General features: G+C 43.4%; 1 protein-coding gene across 1 annotated transcript in view; it reads right to left on the bottom strand.

Moving 5' to 3' along the window:
- The window catches only part of LASP1 (LIM and SH3 protein 1), a 273,495-nt gene that overhangs the window by 21,909 nt on the left and 232,873 nt on the right, over window positions 1-18,713 (bottom strand). Inside the window, exons 5-6 of the mRNA XM_077459416.1 lie at window positions 12,945-13,095; window positions 4,150-4,250 (exon numbers count right to left, since the gene is read on the bottom strand). Coding sequence (XP_077315542.1) covers window positions 4,150-4,250; window positions 12,945-13,095 — 252 coding nt within the window. The remainder of the gene's footprint in view (window positions 1-4,149; window positions 4,251-12,944; window positions 13,096-18,713) is intronic.

Consider the following 18,713-nt stretch of genomic DNA (forward strand, 5'->3'; position numbering starts at 1 on the left):
TTTTATTGCCATCTTGTTTGATAACCTAATGTTATCAAACAAAAAGATCTGTCAGGTGAACTTACACAGAACCCCCTCCTCATCCCCCCCTTTCCCGCTCACCTGCAGCGCGGCGATGTCCTGTTCTGAGCCCTGCTATTGCCGCCTCACCGGACCGGGACTTCGAAATCCCCTCGGCATTCTCTCTACTTCTTCCCCACTGACAGGATGGGCTACACAGGATCTGATTAGTTGGGGCCGCCCATGTGACGCCGCCGACCAAATGGCGTGCTCCGAAGCGTCCCTCCTGATGGTGGACGTTTTGGAGATTAAGCCGAGGGGATTTCTAAGCCTCGGTCCGGTGAGGCGACGATTGCAGGGCTCAGACTCATCTGTCAACTGAGATTTAATGCTTAACCATATACAGGACTTTGCAGCCCAGGCTGCTGCATGAATTAGGGGCCATCAACCTTGTTTACTTAAGTGTTGCACACATGTGATCTATGTAGGGCAGTAGGAGAATTAGGGGAGTCCTGGGGCCTATATGAGCTACACACGTTGGCAATATTATGTTGCATTGCAGGGCACCGCACTGATCAGTGTGTTTTGTCTGGACGTTTAAAAGTGACATGGTTTTAATTGGCTTGGTGATGGGACATAGGTCGTGATATACTGTGTTGTCTACATGAGTTACTATACTCATTTAATTGATGACCTTTAAATATATTAAATTAATGCTTCTAAACCTACTCGAATAGGCTTCGTTTTTTGCCTCATTAACCGCTTGGTCACTCCCCTTTGGGAGCTTTACCATAAGGGGGTGTCTGCTTCTTTTTTTGTATATGCAGTGGTTTGGTTGGTGGGCAAACACCTAATTGGTGAATAGGCATTTGATATATGGTCAACTAGACATTTATACCCCCCCTATCCTTTGTCTTTTTATTGAAACTTCGGTCAGGCCTATTCTAGGGATCGAGCCCCATCCCTCCTTCCTTCAAAGGTGGGCCTCGGACTTGGACCTGTAGAACACGCGGCAGCTGTATCAGATACCTAGGAGTAACACCTGTTTGCCGTGTCCAATGTAGTCAAAATGTCATAAGTCTGTCCTGCTCCAGTCTTCATGTGGGGTCCAAGAACAGTCCTCGCTGATCCAGAAAGTGGACACCCTCTGCCACACAGGCCTGGTGCAGTTTGCCTTGCTAGAAGAAATCACTGTTCCTACTAATAACTATCTTCTCTTCTACATCACCTAAGGACACTAGCAAAAAACTGACTGTGTAGTGGGATGGGTTATATGGGGTGTGTCAAAGCTTTGAGTGGCTTTGCCAGTGTCCAATCACATGAATGCAACATATAACCTATCCATGACTATTGCCATCCTATGTCTTCTATTATACAATAAGGAAAAATGTATTTATGCGTTTGTTTTATTTTAATTAAATTTTTAAATTGGCATGTGTTCATTTACTCCCAACACTTTATGTGTATAGGTAAAGGGTACTAATGAACTCCTGTACTCATTCCCCTGGAAGGGGGTGGATATCTGGGTGTCCCCCTATTATAAAAGTGGCATCCAGGTTGCACTATTAGTCCCTACACTATTAATCCCACTTCCTCAGAGCAGCGGCTTTTTAGTGGGAAAGGCCCATGTCCCTAAACAATATTAATTTGCAAGGGAGGGAAGCTTAGCCAGGTGGTAAGGTACCCGTCCAATTTTAAAAGGCATGCAATGCTTGCTTCCCTCCCTTTTCTAGCCACCAATGCTGCATGCCTGAAAATTGAGCTGGTTGTAACTTCAACAAAACATGTCATTTCAACAAAACATTTCACAGCCAAAATACGTGCTGCCAATGTATGCAGTCGCTGAGACAGGCCATAAAAATCGTAATTGCTCCGTGTGACTACATGCAGCTTTAAAGCAGAGTTAAACCTAAAAGCAAACATGTCATATTACAGCTTAACAGTTTTTTCGGGCTTAACTTTTCTCTGCTTTGGCCAATGTTACAGTGATCTATCTCAAATCTGACCTCATGAACATACAATAGAAAGAGCCCTGCATGTACACCTTTAACAGTTTGTTAGGAAAGATAGTGTTGAAATCTAGGTAGAATCAATAATGAAGATTTGCCTGCACAATAGAAACAGGATTCATTATGGCAAACTCCACTGCCCAGCCCCATCATAAACTACAAAATTAAGCAAAGGATTTTTCCTTGCTGGAAGGTCCAGAACAGAGCAGCGAAAAAAGTAAGCTGAAATTTAATATTTTTTTGTTATGCTGTGTGAATAGGGACATGTAACAAATATAAAGGAGAGGTTCCTGCCTGTAGGAGCAGCTCCAGCTCACCAATGCCCTATTTTGATAAACGCTTATTTGACATAAATTTAGTAACAAATTATTCTCCCATAGACCAGCATATAAAGTTTGTGAAACCTGAACTTTGCATGAAACCCCATTGAAGTCTAGAATCACTGAACCTCACAATGAACTGAACCCTGGCAGATTTGCTCATTCCTACACGCTCAGTCAACATGGTGACCCCAAGTAGACATTTCCCTGGGGAATATGCAGCCAACCTTCAGGAAAATGAGCCCCAAGGCTCTGCACCTTAGGAGAAAATACCGTGACAAGCAACTGAGGAACATCAGTCATATGTAATCCTACAGTGCATGCACAACGCAGTAGTCGCCACTGCTGAGTTTTAAGCAGGGATATAATATTGGACCCCTATTTATGACAAAGATCTACATTGAGAAAAATGAATTGCTCCGTGTGACTACATGCAGCTTTAAAGCAGAGTTAAACCTAAAAGCAAACATGTCATATTACAGCTTAACAGTTTTTTCGGGCTTAACTTTTCTCTGCTTTGGCCAATGTTACAGTGATCTATCTCAAATCTGACCTCATGAACATACAATAGAAAGAGCCCTGCATGTACACCTTTAACAGTTTGTTAGGAAAGATAGTGTTGAAATCTAGGTAGAATCAATAATGAAGATTTGCCTGCACAATAGAAACAGGATTCATTATGGCAAACTCCACTGCCCAGCCCCATCATAAACTACAAAATTAAGCAAAGGATTTTTCCTTGCTGGAAGGTCCAGAACAGAGCAGCGAAAAAAGTAAGCTGAAATTTAATATTTTTTTGTTATGCTGTGTGAATAGGGACATGTAACAAATATAAAGGAGAGGTTCCTGCCTGTAGGAGCAGCTCCAGCTCACCAATGCCCTATTTTGAGAAACGCTTATTTGACATAAATTTAGTAACAAATTATTCTCCCATAGACCAGCATATAAAGTTTGTGAAACCTGAACTTTGCATGAAACCCCATTGAAGTCTAGAATCACTGAACCTCACAATGAACTGAACCCTGGCAGATTTGCTCATTCCTACACGCTCAGTCAACATGGTGACCCCAAGTAGACATTTCCCTGGGGAATATGCAGCCAACCTTCAGGAAAATGAGCCCCAAGGCTCTGCACCTTAGGAGAAAATACCGTGACAAGCAACTGAGGAACATCAGTCATATGTAATCCTACAGTGCATGCACAACGCAGTAGTCGCCACTGCTGAGTTTTAAGCAGGGATATAATATTGGACCCCTATTTATGACAAAGATCTACATTCAGTCAATGTCTGAACTTGAATGACCACAAGGATCTAGGATATCCAGCTTTTCCTTCAGTCTGCTTTTGACTGAAAAATCAACAAGATAAAATATCCCAACCCCCTCCACAAATCTGAGAAATACACTCTGTTCTAGTTCTATGAATATCAGGATAAAATGGAGCTCCCTAGCAGAGATGGGGTTTAGCCATTAGGTATTGTCAGCTACATTGGTTGCTTTATCTCGCATCCTACTCCTGCAAGGTGTTGATCCAAGCCCACTAGTGAATTAAATAAAGTGCTAAGGAATGGGTGCCCAACCTGTGGCTATCCAGCTGTTGTGAGACTACAATTCCCACTATGTCTGTGTCTTCAGGATTCATACTTTTAACTGTCAACCTTGCAATGCCCCATGGGACTTGAGGTTATGCAAGAGCTGGAGGGTCACAGATTGAGCACACTTGTGCCAAGACATAATCAATCATAAGGAAACTCACATGGCAAATGTATCAATTTAAAATAGTTGGCAGACTTCAAACGCTCTTTAGGAAATGGTACTTACTCCTCCTGCAGGGGCTGGGTGCTGGGTAGTGACAGGAGTCACTGGCTCCTGGTAACCATATTTAGGCGGCTGCTGTTGCTGCTGTCGCGGATGTTGATATGCTGCACAAACATACGAAGAAGACAAATAGGAGCAGTATTTATTAATATCTGTCTTTGGTTATCACTTATCTAAATCCAAGACCAAAAATATAATTTTTTTTTATTGTCCATCGAAGGACAAAGTAAATGAATGATGTGGGTTATGTTGTGGCATTGAGTAGGTGAACATTCTAGATCTATTTAGATTTTTTTTTTTTTATTAAAAAAAAATTACTAATATAATCAGTTCTCTGCAGATACTTTTATCTTACTTTACAAGGTTTTTTTTTCTTCCCCTTTAGCTGGTCATTACACAGCAGCTATCCAGTTCAGCTAACACAGCTAATGCTGCCTCAGTGGCTGTACCCAGACTCCAGTAGAGAGAAAATTGAAAACTGACGTAAACTCATTGCTGTGTGTGATTTTCCCATCAGTTTTCATGCACGTATGGTGTGAACAAATCCTAAGAGGATTCTCCCGTTCCAAAGCCGCTGGCACAGTGAAAGCAATAATGGGTAAAGAGAACAAAGGAGTACTTTTGCAACTTAGGGAAAAATCCATTGAGGAACGGATTGTGGGAGTGAGTGGGATAATTTTTACCAGGGTAAGAATTAAAGATCCTAAGTTCATGGAACGCTTTCAATTCAGGAAAAAATGTAAAAAAAAAAATGCCATAAAGTGAGCAAAATATAGATGCTTGATCTAAAACTGCATGGGGAGTGGAGATACAAGGGAAATCCCAAGCATCAAAAATTGCAAAGATACAAGACAATACATGACCCAGGAGAAGAGAGCCTTCCACTTCAGAAAGCAGTTTGAGCCTTCAAGCAGGGATGGCAGAGCATTTCTGGCCCCTAGATATGCCATTTGAGAGGAGGTTAAACCAAAATCTGAATCAGTGAGTTGGCTCAAGTATGGGACAACAATCCAGGATGCCTGCGTCTGGTCTTTTAAGAGGGATGTGACAGGCAGCCCTAGAACCATTATTAAAGTATTGAATTGATGGAAGTCCCAAACTAGTTTGTGCAGTCCATTAAAAGATTTAAGTTGCAACAGGCAGCGCATTCCAGGGGCTCAACATGCCTCCTTTTTCAGGGCTTGCAGAATGACAACTATAGGGTGAGGGATACCATCTTGGACTTTAAGTGTTAGTAAATCCAGGACCCTGCATTCATTATAACTGGTCTCCCACAGTACACAGAACATGAAAATGCAATTATTTTAGTCAATTTAAACTGCTAAATACCTTTTCTCACCAGCAGTCTTGTGACTTCTATCAGTATCTGGCCGAGCACTGGTTAAAGCTTGTAGGAGGAGTTTTCATTCTCCTCAGACTGTAGGAGGAGGCTGCATGACTCTGGACCCTCTGAACAGTACTGATGGCCCTGTGCCGACCACACGCACCCCCCCCTCCCCCCCCAAAAAAAACCTAGCTATACACACCAAAATTAGCAGGTGCAGAGTGCCCCCAAGGCGGTGTTCCATTGGGAGATGGATTAGGGATTGTGGAAGAAGGGGAGGATCAGATCAAAGAAGGCAGGATCAAACAGCCTTTTTACACAATGCTCAGGAATAACCCCTGTGGCAACAAATACAAAAACAAAACAAAAAAACACACCAAGTAAAAATGTTGGTTTACTCATAACCAACTGCTTATGAAGAAGAGGTTAATAGCTGAAGGTGACCAAGTCATTGTAAGCAGCAGCAAAGTTTATTCAACATAGGGGCAACAGCAGAAAGACAGTATCCCATGCCGAATGAAAGAAATTGGCAGTAAGAGCAAGGAATGAATGAGCGCCACAGCTCTGGTCTTTGACAGTACTTTGCGGCAGTAAAGGAGAAATCTGTAAAATACCACTGGCAGAGCCTAATGTGGATGGTCACATTCCAGGCAGACCCTGCAATGTTTAGTCCAGCCGAGGCAAGATACAGACTCTAAGGGGTTGCCAAGGATAAACTGATCTGGATAGTAACATAGAAAGCCCGGCTCAGTAGCATGTAGTGTCTTGGTTAAAGAAAAAATTCTTGATCAATATATGAATAAGACCTCCATCCTCCTAGGATGTCAGCCAAAAAATAAGATTTTTAAAACAGCTTACCTGTAAAATCATTTTCTTGGAGTACATCATAGGACACAGAGCCTCAAGTATTTACTTAGTGGGTTATGGGCCTACCTTCAGGTGTTGACACTGGTATAACCAATATAGGAAGTTGACTCCCCTATATAACCAATACAGGAAGTTGACTCCCCTATATAACCCCTCCTCCTTCCGGGAGTACCTCAGTTTTTGTAGCCAAGCAATATACTCTCACCCCATAAAACAGAGTGGCGGGAGCTCTTACTAAAGCCTGATGGAGCATGCATGCTCCGAAGCGCCGATTTGCCCAGCCCGTCTCCTGAGGACACCGACTCCTTGAACATCGGACCAAAGGCACCACAGCTACCAGCACTACCCCGGCTGCTCTGACCATTCCGAGGAAATGCATGGAATAGACCAAAACACCAACCATCGGTCAAAAAGTCAGATGCCTGAAACCTTGCCTTACAGCCCTGCGAGTCGCCCCCATGGACATACGGGTGAAACATTACATCCCTGATGTGCCTGTACACCACTAATTTAATGTGAGTATTTAACCATTTTTAATAAATTTGAGCAACTTTATTGCTGCACTTAGAGGGCGCCGTCTCTTTCTCTATTCCATTGTTTCCTAGAGCTACTTCTTGCTTTAAGACTGGCAGCCCTTTAGGGTACAGCCTGTACTGCTGATCCCCCTCACGGACCACCTTGATGATCTACAAAGACCCTGAACTTCTCATCGAGGATACTGGTGTGTGGATATACTCAAAACTCACCCAAAAATCGATATATTTTGGCTATATAAAGACGACCAATCTTTTATACTAACATTTTGTGATCATACTACAATATATTTTTGGGATCCCCAGCGAGCGCCATATTACCCTCCTCTGCGGGAGCTCTGTGTCCTATGATGTACTCCAAGAAAAGGATTTTACAGGTAAGCGGTTTTAAAAATCCTATTTTCTTTATCATACATCATAGGACACAGCCTTAAGTATTTACTTAGTGGGATGTCCCATAGCAATGCTGCTTGAGGGGAGGGAGACACAACCCGTAGTGTAACCCCCAGGCCTGAGGACTTCTACTGCTGCCTGCAGCACATTGCGCCCGAAGGCGATATCCTCATTCCATCTTGCATCCACTTGATAACATTTTGAAAATGTATGTACTGAAGACCTTGCAGATCTGAGACATGGAGGCCTGGTGACGCAGTGCCCAAGAAGCACCAACTGCTTTAGTAGAGTGCGCCTTAACCTGAAAAGGGGGAATATTTCCCTTAAAATCATAAGTTTGAACTATGACTTGCAGAATCCACTTAGCGACAGTGGATTTAGATGCTGCCTGTCCTTTCTTAGGACCTCTGGCAGAATAAATAAGACGCCAGTCTTACGAGTCTGAGCAGTTTTCTTCAAATAGATCTTTACTGCTCTCACTACATCAAGACAATGTAGTGACTTCTCTCCCTGGAAGCTGGTCTTGGGAAAAACGAAGGCAGGACAATATCTTCATTCAGATGAAAGCCTGAAACCACCTTTGGCAAAAAATCAGGACGAGGGTGTAACACCACCCTGTCCTCATGAATAATCAAATATGGCTCCTTACAAGAAAGAGCAACCAATTCTGACACCCTCCTTGCCATGGATATAGCAACCAAAAATATCAGCTTCCTTGTCAAAAGGACTAAAGGAATATGCTGTAACAGTTCGAATGGCTGTTTTTATAACACAGACAAAACTAAGTTTAAGGGCTTAAGGGTGATTTAACTGGCGGATTAATCTGCAGCACTGCCTGCATGAAACCCCGGACTAAAGAATGCATAGCAAGCGGTCTTTGAAATGAAATTGATAAGGCTGAGACTTGGCCCTTAATAGAACTCAGGGCCAACTTCCTCTCTACGCATAACTGTAGAAAGGCAAGAATTCTGCCTATTATATATCTCCAAGGGTGCCAACCCTTGGATTCACACCAAGAAACACACGTCTTCCAGACTCTATAATATATAGCTTTAGAAGCTGGCTTCCTAGCATTAATCAAAGTAGATGACCGACCTGGAAAGCCCAAGTTTCTTCAGAATGTGGGTCTCAATAGCCAAGCCGTTAAACCCTTCACTGCCATCTTCGATCTCTGCGTACCATGACCTTCTGGGCCATGCTGGTGCTACCAGTATCACTGACTTTCTTTCCAGCTTGATCCTGAAAAGTGATCGTGGTAGCAACTGAATCGGGGGAAATGCATAGATCAGTGAGAACTGATTCCACGGGGTCACCAACGCATCTGTTCCGTAGGCGAGTGGGTCCCTTGTCCTGGACACAAAGTTGACTATCTTCATGTTGAATCTGGACAACAGAAGATCTACGTCCGGAGTCCCCTATCTTTGGCAAACAGCCCGAAACACTTCGGGGTGAAGAGACCATTCCCCTGGGAATAACTGCTGGCGACTCAGATAGTCCGCCTGACAATTCTTTACTCCCGGAATGAAAACTGTCGATAGGCATGGGACATTCTCTTCTGCACAAGTTAGAACCTGGTTCTCCTGGTGCCCCCTTGGTGATTGATATATGCCACAGCCGTGGCATTGTCGGATTGGATCCTGACAGGACAAATCTTTAACTTGGAGGTCCAGGTCCTTAGAGCCAGATATACTGCCCGAATCTCTAGTATGTTAATGGGCAATGCTCTCTCTGTTCTTGACCATTGTCCCTGGACAGTCCTTTCTAGTATTGCTCCCCAGCCTGAAAGGCTGGCATCTATCGTTGCAATTTTCCAGATAACTGGTCTGGAGGATTTTCCCTTCAGCAGGTTCTGGGATAGTAACCAACTGAGGCTTTGGGACACTCTTGGGGACAGCCGCATTGGCAAATCTAAAGCTTGAATCGTCTTGTTCCAAGCAAATAGGATACGGTCTCAAATGGAATTGGGCATTGGGAATTGCTTTGAACGAAGCTACCATCTTCCCTAACCACCTCATACAAAGGCGGATTGAAGGATTTTTCCTTGACCTGATCATCCTCACTAGGTCCTGTATTAGAGGTCGACCGATATGGGTTTTTCTCTGGCCGATGCCGATATTTAGAAATCATGGCGGCCGATGCCGATATTTAGAAATCATGGCGGCCGATAGCCGATATATGATGCCGATTTTTTGGGCCGATTTTATTTAATTTATTTTTTTCCTTTTTTTTAATCCCCTTTGATCTAACACACCTTTCCCACTGGGGCGTTTTTCAGGCGCTTTTGGGATAAAAATAGCGCCTGTAAAGTGCCTGCAAAATGGCTCCCCTGCAGTCTGTGTGAAAGACAGAGTGCTTTCACACTGAGGCTATGCGCTGGCAGGATCTTAAAAAAAAAAAGGTCCTGCAAGCAGCACGTTTGGAGTGGTGTATACCGCTCCTCCACCACTCCTGCCCATTGATATGAATGGGCACCACTGACGAAGCACATGCAATGCGATTTGGCAGCAGTGCTTCATGGGCGCATTTAACCTCTTCCTTGGCCGCTAGCTGGGTTATATGTGCCCCACTAGCAGCCAAATAGCACCGCTAAAATGATGGTAAAGAGCCGCTAAAACTTGCGTTTTACCATCAACGCCTGCCCGCTCCAGTGTGAAAGCAGTCTTCATAAGTGATACAGAAAATTTCTTACATTTAAAACATTTATTAAACAAAACAAACCTCCAATCAGTTTACTTGTATGTATGATTTAGATAAAAAAAAAACAAAAAAAAAAACCTATATAATAAAAACAGGTAGTCAAAACTTTTGGATGAAAAAAAAAATGGGTTAACTTTACTGTTTTTATTTTATTTTTTAAATAGTGTATTTTTTTCCCAAAAAAATGCAATTGAAAGACCTCTGTGCAAATGCCGTGTGACATAAAATATTGCAACAACCGCTATTTTATTCCCTAGGATCTCTGCTAAAAAAATATATATAATTTTTGGGGGGTCTAAGTGATTTTCTGGCAGAAAATACAGGATTTTTACTTGTAAGCAACAAGTGTCAGAAAAGATTTAGTCTTTAAATGGTTAAACTGAGAACTTCTACACACAGAGATGATTTCATTCATTCAAGTGTAAACATTGTATCTTTCTGTTCTTTTCTTCGCAGACTGCCCAGAGAGGAGGAAAGACGTTTCTATGACGACTCAGGCAACTTACACTGACTTCTATTACAGAAGTCATTTCAAAGTCCCGCGGCTTTTTATCAGCACAATCGGCCGATGCCAATTATTTAAAAAAAGGCAAATATTGGCCGATATATCGGTCGACCTCTATCCTGTATGGAACTTGTCTTTGTGGGAGGCAAGAAGACCCTTTTCTGGGCTGTGTCTACGATCATGCCCAAATACTCCAACCTCTTTAGTGGCTTAGGAAGGACTTCTTTAGTTTGGTAATCCAACCCAGGTCTTCCAAGTAACTGCTTGTAATGGCTACGCCTTGCTTCAAGCGAGTCACTGACTGGTCTATCAACAGATGATCCAAATAAGCCAAGACAGTTAGTTATGCCCTGTGCCCTTAACCTGGCTAGAGGTGGGTCTAGTACTTGTGAATATCCGGGGTGCTGTAGCAAGCCAGAAGGGCAAAGCTACAAAGTGAAAGTGCTTTTCTTCTACTTCGAAAAGCAGAAACCTCTGGTGAGGAGGAAATATAGGGACCTGCAGATATGCATCTCTGATGTCGATGGATGCCAGAAGTTCTCCTCCTTGTAGAATAGAAACAACTAATTTGATTGACTCCATGCGAAAGGAGCGGATCCTCAGGAACCAAATTTAGATTCCGTAGATCTAGAATTGGTCCGATATCCCCATTTGGCTTTGGCATCGTAAATAGGTTTGAGTAGAACCCCAAACCTTGCTCTTGTTTGGGAATCTGTCTAATCACCCCTTGAGCCAATAATTGGTCTAATGCATGTAACAGGGATTGCCTTTTGCCTGGATCCCTGGGAACGTTTGATCTCAGAAAACGTGACACTATGGAGAGAGTCCATTTGTCCTGAATCTCCTCTTGCCAGACTTCTGAGTACCTCAGAAGTCTCCCCCCCCCACCTTGGTGAGGTGGGATGCCTCTTCATCACGAGGCCCTGGTGTTCTGCTTTCAAGGCTTGCGGCCCCAGGTCTTCCTTTGTGCCTGGGTTTGACCCTGGGATCTTCCCGTAGATTGACAGTGGAGGATGTCGTCCCTGCCTAGAGGTGGATGCCCTTGGCGCGGGGGAAAAAGTTTGTTTAAACAAAGGACGTTTTTTTTTCCAGTCAAAAGAAAATAGAGAACTCTTTTTCCACTGGAAGTTGTATGAATGTATTTGTCCAAGTTAGAAGTTTCTTACAAGGTGTTTCAGCTGACCAACCCTTTAACCAAAGGGTCCTTCACTTGTGTATAAGTACAAGCACCAGGCGTGAAGCCTGGTGAATAGAATCTTTTATAGCATCTACAGAATCTTTGTCTTTTTTTTTTACTTTATCCCCAGCAACTGACAACATTGCACCAAGGTGCATAAAAGAAAAAAACAGATATCCTTTCCCCAAAGTTTTTTGCCCTCTGCTGGGACTATACATATAGTGAGACAGCGCTGCTGAACAGGCATGCATAGGTGTGCAAATTTTTAGCCCCCTTAAAGAGACATACTTTAGGCATATAAGATACATGAAGGAAAAAGCATAGCCTTTTCCCCTACCTTGTCCTCGCTGCAGGATGCTGCTGACACACCAGATCCTTTGGGCTTTGTATAGCACCCCTCAGGACAACTTTAGGAAATGTGACAAGACCAAAAAGAGTCTTGGTTCCTAGGGTCCATTTCACGGAGAGGAGCGTTACAGGCAAAAAACCTTGTTCTTGAACCGAGGTCCAGGTACCATCCTATGGCCTCAGTGGCAAGGATGTATCTGTTGTGGAGGTTCTTTAAATCAGTCATGGATCCCTCTAGGAGTTCCTCAGAGCACATCTTCACTCATGACCAACATCTTAGACACTGGCAAAAAAACTGAGGTACTCCTGGAAGGAGGAGAGGTTATATAGGGAAGTCAACTTCCTGTATTGTTTATACCAGTATCAACACCTGAAGGTAGGCCCATAACCCACTAAGTAAATACTTGAGGCTCTGTGCCCTATGATGTACGAAACAAAAACAAGACTAGTTTGTTATAAAATTTTGCAAAGAGGTAATTTTTACTTCACTGATGTGCGCTGATAAGGCTGCATTGATGGGAACAGATAGGTGGCACTGGTGGGCAGCACTGATGGGTGACGATGAGGCACTGGTGGGAACCGATTGGCGGCACTGGTAGGCACGATTGGTGGCATCTGTTTACTTTTGATTAGCTGTGGGTTGGACTGTGGAATCTGATCAGCACTGTCCAGTGGACACGGCGATCACAAGGCATGTCGCCTGCACCCAGCAGCAGGTGCGATCACAGGTGCCATCCTATGAAGGTGTCCCAGAACTAGACGTCTGCACTGTAGTAGTCATTCGGCTATAGCGCAGTCGACAAGTGGATAATGAACGATAAATTAAATACTTAAAGTAAATACTTTAATATCCATGGTCTGAGAACAGATGCAATTTGAATATATACAAAAATATATATAATAAAGGTCTGGTTGCTCTACATAAGCATAAAGGTTTTGGTTTTGCTCCATTACCTGAGCTACTGGCTGGGGGTTGATGGGGGGGCATGCTCTCTGAGGGAGTTCGGCGATAATTGCCACCATCTTCAGAACCTCGACGTTCATCTCCTGCATCAATGGAAACACCTCCCATCCGGCTCTTCTCAAACTCTTCATGATATTTGATCTAGAAATAAAGGTGTTTTAGAGCTACCATTCTCAAAATAAAACAATCACAGCCAAATGTACAGAATATCATGACCACATAGTATTCTGGAACTTTGTTAGAGGCTACATAATCACACTCTTAAAACAAATGTAAAACCAAAAAAATGCTAACACATCTTTTGGCTTGTAAAGTTTTTTTTGCCGTTTTGTGTGTGCACCCTTGAAATGGCAAAAAAAATGACATTATCCAAAATTGCCTGACATTTTTAAAACTATTCACATCTTGTGAAATTTATAAAAATAAATGAAAAAAAAAAGCCCTTACTGATCATTAACCACCTCAGAACAGTGCAGTTACACCCCCTTCCTGACCAGACCAATTTTCAGCTTTCAGCGCTCTCACAGTTTGAATGACAATTACTCAGTCATGCAACACTGTACCCATATGAAACTTGCGTCCTTTTTTCCACACAAATAGAGCTTTCTTTTAGTGGCATTTAATCACTAGTGAGTTTTTTATTTTTTGTGCTATAAATAAAATAAAACGTAAATTTTGTGGAAAAAAAGGCCTTTTTCTTTGTTTCTGTCATAAATTTTTGCTTAGTACTTTTTCTTCATACATTTTGGCCAAAATTTATACTGCTACATATCTTTGGTAAAAATACCGTATATACTCGAGTATAGGCCGACCCGAATATAAGCCGAGGCCCCCAATTTACCACAAAAAAACTGGGAAACTTATTGACTCGTGTATAAGCCGAGGGTGAGACATCCCTGTGTCCCGTCCGTCCCTGTGTCCGTCCCTGTGTCCCGTCCGTCCCTGCCTACCTGTGCTGATCTGCAGCCTCTGTGTGCCATGCTCTCCTCGTCTGACAGACGGCGGCCATTCCTCTGTTCAAAAGCCGCGCCTCCCTGTCTGTGATAGGCGGAACACTCAATTTCCCAGCAGTCAGTGTTCCGCCTATCACGGACATCCTCTCATCCTCGTCCGTAGTATGAGAATGAGCGGATGTCCGTGATAGGCGGAACACTGACTGCTGGGAAATTGAGTGTTCCGCCTATCACAGACAGGGAGGCGCGGCTTTTGAATAGTAGAATGGCCGCCGTCTGTCTGCTCGACACGCTGATCGGGCAGGCAGATGGCGATGACTCGAGTATAAGCCGAGGGGGGCACTTTCAGCCTCAAAAAAGAGGCTGAAAATCTCGGCTTATACTCGAGTATATACGGTAACCCACATTAGTGTATATTATTTGGTCTTTGTGAAAGTTATAGAGTCTACAAACTATGGTGCCAATCACTTAAAATTGATCACTTCTGATCAGGCCTTCAGTACATCAGGTGCATCTCATTTCTTGTGACACTAACAAGTCAGGAAAGTACAAATACCCCCCAAATGACCCCTTTTTACAAAGTAGACATTCCAAGGTATTAAGTAAGTAGCATGATGAGTTTTTTTAACCACTTGAGATCCGGACCAATAAACACCTTAAGGACCAGGGGTCTTTTTACAATTTTGCACTGCGCTGCTTTAACTGGTAAATGCGCGGTCATGCAATATTGCACCCAAACGAAATTTGTGTCCTTTTCTTCCCACAAATAGAGCTTTCTTTTGATGGTATTTGATTGCCTCTGCGATTTTTATTTTTTGCGATATAAATGGAAAAAGAGCGAAAATTTTGAAAAAAAATGATATTTTCTTCTTTTTGTTATAAGAAAAATCGAATAAACTAAATTTTAGTCATACATTGAGGGCAAAATTTATTCAGCCACATGTCTTTAGTAAAAAAAAATGTCAATAAGCGTATATTTTTTGGTTTGCGCAAAAGTTATAGCGTCTACAAACTAGAGTACATTTTCTGGAACTTACACAGCTTTTAATTTATGACTGCCTATCTCATTTCTTGAGGGGCTAAAATGGCAGGGCAGTACAAACCGCCCCCCAAATGACCCCATTTTGGAAAGTAGACACCCCAAGGAAACTGCTGATGGGTATGTTGAGCCCATTGAATATTTTTTTTGTCCTAAGGGATTGAATAATGACAAAAAAAAAAAAATTTACAAAAAGTTGTCACTAAATGATGTATTGCTCACACATGCCATAGTTATATGTGGAATTGCACCCCAAAATATATTCCGCTACTTCTCCCGAGTACGGGGATACCACATGTGTGGGACTTTTTGGGAGTCTAGTCGCGCACGGCACCCTGAAAACCAATCACCACCTTCAGGATTTCTAAGGGTGCAAATTTTTGATTTCACCCCTCACTACCTATCACAGTTTCGAAGGCCATAAAATGCCAAAATAGCACAAAACCCCCCAAAATGACCCCATTTTGGAAAGTAGACACCCCAAGCTATTTACTGAGAGGCATGTTGAGTCCATGGAATATTTTATATTTTGCCACAAGTTGCGGGAATATTACAAACTTTTTTTTTTTGCACAAAATTGTCACTAAATGATATATTGCTCACACATGCTATGGGCATATGTGAAATGACACCCCAAAATACATTCTGCTGCTTCTCCTGAGTACAGGGATACCACATATGTGGGACTTTTTTGGAGCCTAGCCGCGTACGGGGCCCCGAAAACCAAGCACCGCCTTCAGGATTTCTAAGAGCATAAATGTTTTATTTTACTCATCACTACCTATCACAGTTTTGACGGCCATAAAATGCCAAGATGGCACAAAACCCCCCCAAATGACCCCATTTTGGAAAGTAGACACCCCAAGCTATTTGCCGAGGGCCATCTTGAGACTATTGAATATTTTTTTTTTTTTTTTTGTCCCAAGGGATTGAATAATGACAAAAAAAATATATATTTTTTTTTTACAAAAAGTTGTCACTAAATTATATATTGCTCACACATGCCATGGTTATATGTGGAATTGCACCCCAAAATACATTTTGCTGCTTCTCCTGAGTATGGGGATACCACATATGTGGGACTTTTTGGGAGCCTAGCTGCGTACAGGGCCCCAAAAACCAATCGCCACCTTCTGGATTTCTAAGGGCGCAATTTTTTTATTTCACTCCTCACTACCTATTACAGTTTCGAAGGGCATACAATGCCAAAATAGCACAAACCCCCCCCCCCCCCCCAAATTACCCCATTTTGGAAAGTAGACACCCCAAGCTATTTACTGAGAGTTATGTTGTCTGAACGAAAAAAAAAAGATTGATCGGTGGGTATGCTCACCATTAGATACCTCCCTTCCTCCACCCACTTCTAATGATGGACATACATGCACCATTTATATATGCCGAAGCATGGGGGCATCCTCCCGCAAAAAAGTTATGCCGCGTATATACGTTCAAACTTTTCCACGGGCAAGCCCTCCGTCGGAATTTTGACCGTATGTACGCGGCATTAGGAGCAAAATCGCTCCTCCACCCCTTATGCCCCCATGCTTCGGCATATATGCTCTTTTTTAACTGTGGTGGTGAAATCACCTCCTACAGCACTGGAGTCGCGGCTTTATGTATCGTGGGAGCAAACGCTGTTGCTGTCAAGATAAATAAATGGTTAACAATAACACAGTAAACAGTAAAGTATAAAAAATTTGAGGGGGGGGAGAGAGAGAGAGAGAGAGAGAGAGAGAGAGAGAGAGAGAGAGAGAGAGAGAGAGAGAGAGAGAGAGAGAGAGAGAGAGAGAGAGAGAGAGAGAGAGAGAGAGAGAGAGAGAGAGAGAGAGAGAGAGAGAGAGAGAGAGAGAGAGAGAGAGAGAGAGAGAGAGAGAGAGAGAGAGAGAGAGAGAGAGAGAGAGAGAGAGAGAGAGAGAGAGAGAGAAATAAAACGACAACTATTTTTGGTTTTTATACACTTTTTTTTGAACTGTAAACTGTAACAACTGTAACGGTTCGGGTCTCTCAAAATGCGATGGCATCTTGGGAGACTCTGTGTTAGTGTGCCTAGCCTGTGAAATGCTGTACCCTACGCTAATACTTCACTAGTGTGTGGTAGCGTTCAAAACACTCACCCTGACAAAGACCAGGATTGCCAGGACAGCGTGGACAATAAGAACTGGTGTCATGCCTAAATCCGCGCTTGGTACAGACACGACATCTTTTTTGGGGGGCTCGTTGGGTAGGGGTACTCGGGAGGACATAAGAATAATGCCTCTCATGCAGCCGGCTTACTGCATTTGGTTGGGAATGGTGAGGTACAGAATCCTCTGGATACAGAAGCTCTGTGACAACCTCTCTTTGGAAGAAAAGAAAGGTTAATGTCCCGCCTGAAGTTTTGTATAGCACAAAAGCATTCAGCAAAGCCAATTGAAATAAGTAAGCACTTTTTTGTACCAGCGTCTGGCCTTACGGGAAGCTAGATACGGCGCCAACATCTGGTCATTGAGGTCCACCCCTCCCATATTTTTGTTATATTCGTGGACACAGAGGGGTTTCTCCACAATACCAGTCGCCGTAGAAATTTGGACCGTCGTGTCTGCATGAAGGGAGGTAAGAACGAAAACATTCTTATTATCCCTCCACTTCATAGCGAGCAAATTATTACACCGATAGCAGGCTCTCTCCCCCAGCCTAAGACGGGAATCTACAAGCCGCTGGGGAAAGCCCCGGCGATTAGGTCGCACGGTGCCACATGCTCCAATCTGATGATCAAATAAATGACTAAACAGTGGTACGCTGGTGTAATAGTTGTCCACGTACAAGTGGTACCCCTTTCCGAATAAGGGTGACACCAATTTCCACACTATCTTGCCAGCGCTTCCTATGTAATCAAGGCAGTTCTCCGGCTCTACGTAACTATCTTTACCCTCATAAACCATAAAGCTCCATGCATAGCCTGTGGCCCTGTCACAGCACTTATAGAGCTTGACCCCGTATCTGGTACGCTTGTTGGGAATGTACTGTTTGAATGACAAGCGACCAGTAAACTCAACCAGGGACTTAACACAGACAACTTTTTGGGGAGTAAACAAGTCTGCAAAACGTTGGTTGAAGTGGTTTATGAGGGGCCGAATTTTGTAGAGCCGATCGTATTCAGGGTCTCCACGTGGACGACAAAGTTCATTGTCACTGAAGTGCAAGAACCGCAAGATCTGCTCGTATCGTTTCCTGGACATGGAGTTAGAGAACACGGGCATGTGGTCAGCCGGATGCGTGGACCAATAAGCCCGCATCCGCATGAATTTATGTGTGCCCATGTTGAGGGAAAGGCCCAGAAACGTCTTAAATTCGGAAACTGTAACTGGTTTCCAATCTCTGGCAAGAGACGGCAACTGGGGATTAGCGGCGATGTGTTGACCAGCATATAAATTGGTTTGGTCCACAATAGATCTATAGAGATCTTCCGTGAAATACAGAGAATAAAATCAAGTGGCGTAAAATCATCTGTATCCACCTGAATACCGGGTTGGGCAGTGAATGGGGGAAGTACTGGTGCTGCAGAAGTGGTGGGCACCCAATCAGGATTGGCGAATTCTGCAGGAAGGGCACTATGGGAACGACGGGCCTGTCTTCGTCTTCTTGGTGGCAGCGGGACACTACTTGTGCTTGCCACCTCGCCAGCTTGAACTGCACTTATGGGACTCGCCACGTCACCACGTGATACTGCAGTGCTGGATGTACGTCCAGGGTGTACTAGGCCGCTGGTGCTTGCCAGTTCACCAAAA

Source organism: Lithobates pipiens, unplaced genomic scaffold, assembly GCF_037356315.1.
Source record: "Lithobates pipiens isolate NorthernLeopardFrog02 unplaced genomic scaffold, aLitPip1_a1.2 Scaffold_28, whole genome shotgun sequence".
Classification (NCBI taxonomy): Eukaryota; Metazoa; Chordata; class Amphibia; order Anura; family Ranidae; genus Lithobates; species Lithobates pipiens.